General features: G+C 63.1%; 1 protein-coding gene across 1 annotated transcript in view; it reads left to right on the forward strand.

Annotated features, from left to right (window-relative positions):
* Window positions 1-1,023, forward strand: part of MTG1 (mitochondrial ribosome-associated GTPase 1) — a gene marked incomplete at its 5' end in the record, with an annotated part of 2,383 nt that extends 1,360 nt beyond the window's left edge. The window contains 4 exons of the mRNA XM_010133065.1: window positions 174-270; window positions 482-563; window positions 705-817; window positions 926-1,023. Coding sequence (XP_010131367.1) covers window positions 174-270; window positions 482-563; window positions 705-817; window positions 926-1,023 — 390 coding nt within the window. The remainder of the gene's footprint in view (window positions 1-173; window positions 271-481; window positions 564-704; window positions 818-925) is intronic.
* Between the last annotated feature and the right edge of the window lie 463 nt (window positions 1,024-1,486).

A 1,486-nucleotide genomic window follows, 5' to 3' on the forward strand; every position in this document is an offset into this window, starting at 1 on the left:
GGAAAACCTCAAGGTCACTCGAGAGAGAGTGACCTCGAAGGGTTGCTTGGGTTCCCCTTCCATCGAGACCTTAACAAGTTGAGAGCTCAACGCCCCACTCGTTAGCTGTGTCAGAGTGTGCAGTGCTAATTACTGAGCCACGTGTCCTAGCAGCCCTGCCTCCTCCCTCCCAGGTCTGCGAGAAGCCCCTGATGTACCTGGTGGACACTCCTGGTGTGCTGCCTCCAAAGCTGGGGGATGTGGAGACTGGCATGAAGCTGGCACTGTGCGGTGAGGTGGATGGTGTGGCCCGTGGGACTCCCCAGACGCGGCTTTGAGTCGCCTGGTACCTGAGGCTGGGGTGGGAGTCTGCGGCTCATACCCCTCCCAGCTGCCGTGCGCCGCCTGGGTGCCCACAGCGGGCACATGGGTAGCAGGAGAAGTGGCCAGGGCTTGGCCAGAGCAGGGCTGGGGGGAGCTGGGGCTTGACCCTCTTTTCCAGGAGGCATCCGTGACCACCTCGTGGGGCAGGACATCATGGCCGACTACCTCCTGTATGCCCTGAACAAGCGGCAGCATTTCAGGTGAGCCGCAGCTGAACCGGGGAGGGCCCTGGGCTGCATCTGCTGCCTGTGGTCCCAAGCGAGTGGTGGAGAAATTGTCCCCGAGGAAACAGGTGGGGAGAAAAATGATACCAGCAGGGTGTGAGCCCCCTCCTTCGGCAGGTATGTGCAGCGCTACGGGCTGGCTCAGGCCTGCGATGACATCGAGTCCCTGCTGAGCCACGTGGCCCTCACCCAGGGCAAGACACAGAAGATGAAGGTGCTGACAGGCACGGGTGAGTGTTCCGGGGGGAGCTCTGCCTCCTGGGGCGCAGAGAGCTGGGGATCCTGGAGTTACTCCAGGCTCCACCTACACCTTCGGTGCCCACTGCCCCTGCCCCCAGGGAACGTCAATGTGACGATGCTCAACTACCAGGCTGCTGCCTACGAGTTCCTGCGGGATTTCCGTGCGGGATTGCTGGGCAGGGTGACACTGGACTGAGACTGTCCCGTGAGGAAGACGAACCACCTGCAGCCGCATGGGCTGGGGACAAAGGCCTGGCTGCTCCCCAGGGACACGCCTGTGCCCCACAGGGCTGGGGCTACCTCAGCATGGAGCTCTGCTGTGCAATTAAAGTGGCTCTGCCAGGACAGCCCTTGGTTTTGGACTGCTGCGAGTGACTGGGGGGAGTACAGGATCTCCATGGCGGGGGGTGGGGCTATGCCATGGTGGCTGCCCCATGGTGTCACTGTGCAGAGCGATGCTCTCTGCGGGCAGTGCCTGGGCCGTGGCTGCTGCGTGCAGCCAGGGCAAAACCCCTCAGGCGTTTCCTCACTGTGGTCTCAGCCCTCCGGGATTTCATCGCAAAGTAAACCTCCGCGGGCAGGGGGCCCGGGTGGTGGCCATTGCAGGGTCCCGGCTCTGAGCCCCTCACCCAGCATGCAGCCGCACCTGCTTTCTGCCA

The sequence above is a fragment of the Buceros rhinoceros genome, unplaced genomic scaffold, assembly GCF_000710305.1.
Source record: "Buceros rhinoceros silvestris isolate BGI_N320 unplaced genomic scaffold, ASM71030v1 scaffold33433, whole genome shotgun sequence".
Lineage (NCBI taxonomy): Eukaryota > Metazoa > Chordata > Aves > Bucerotiformes > Bucerotidae > Buceros > Buceros rhinoceros.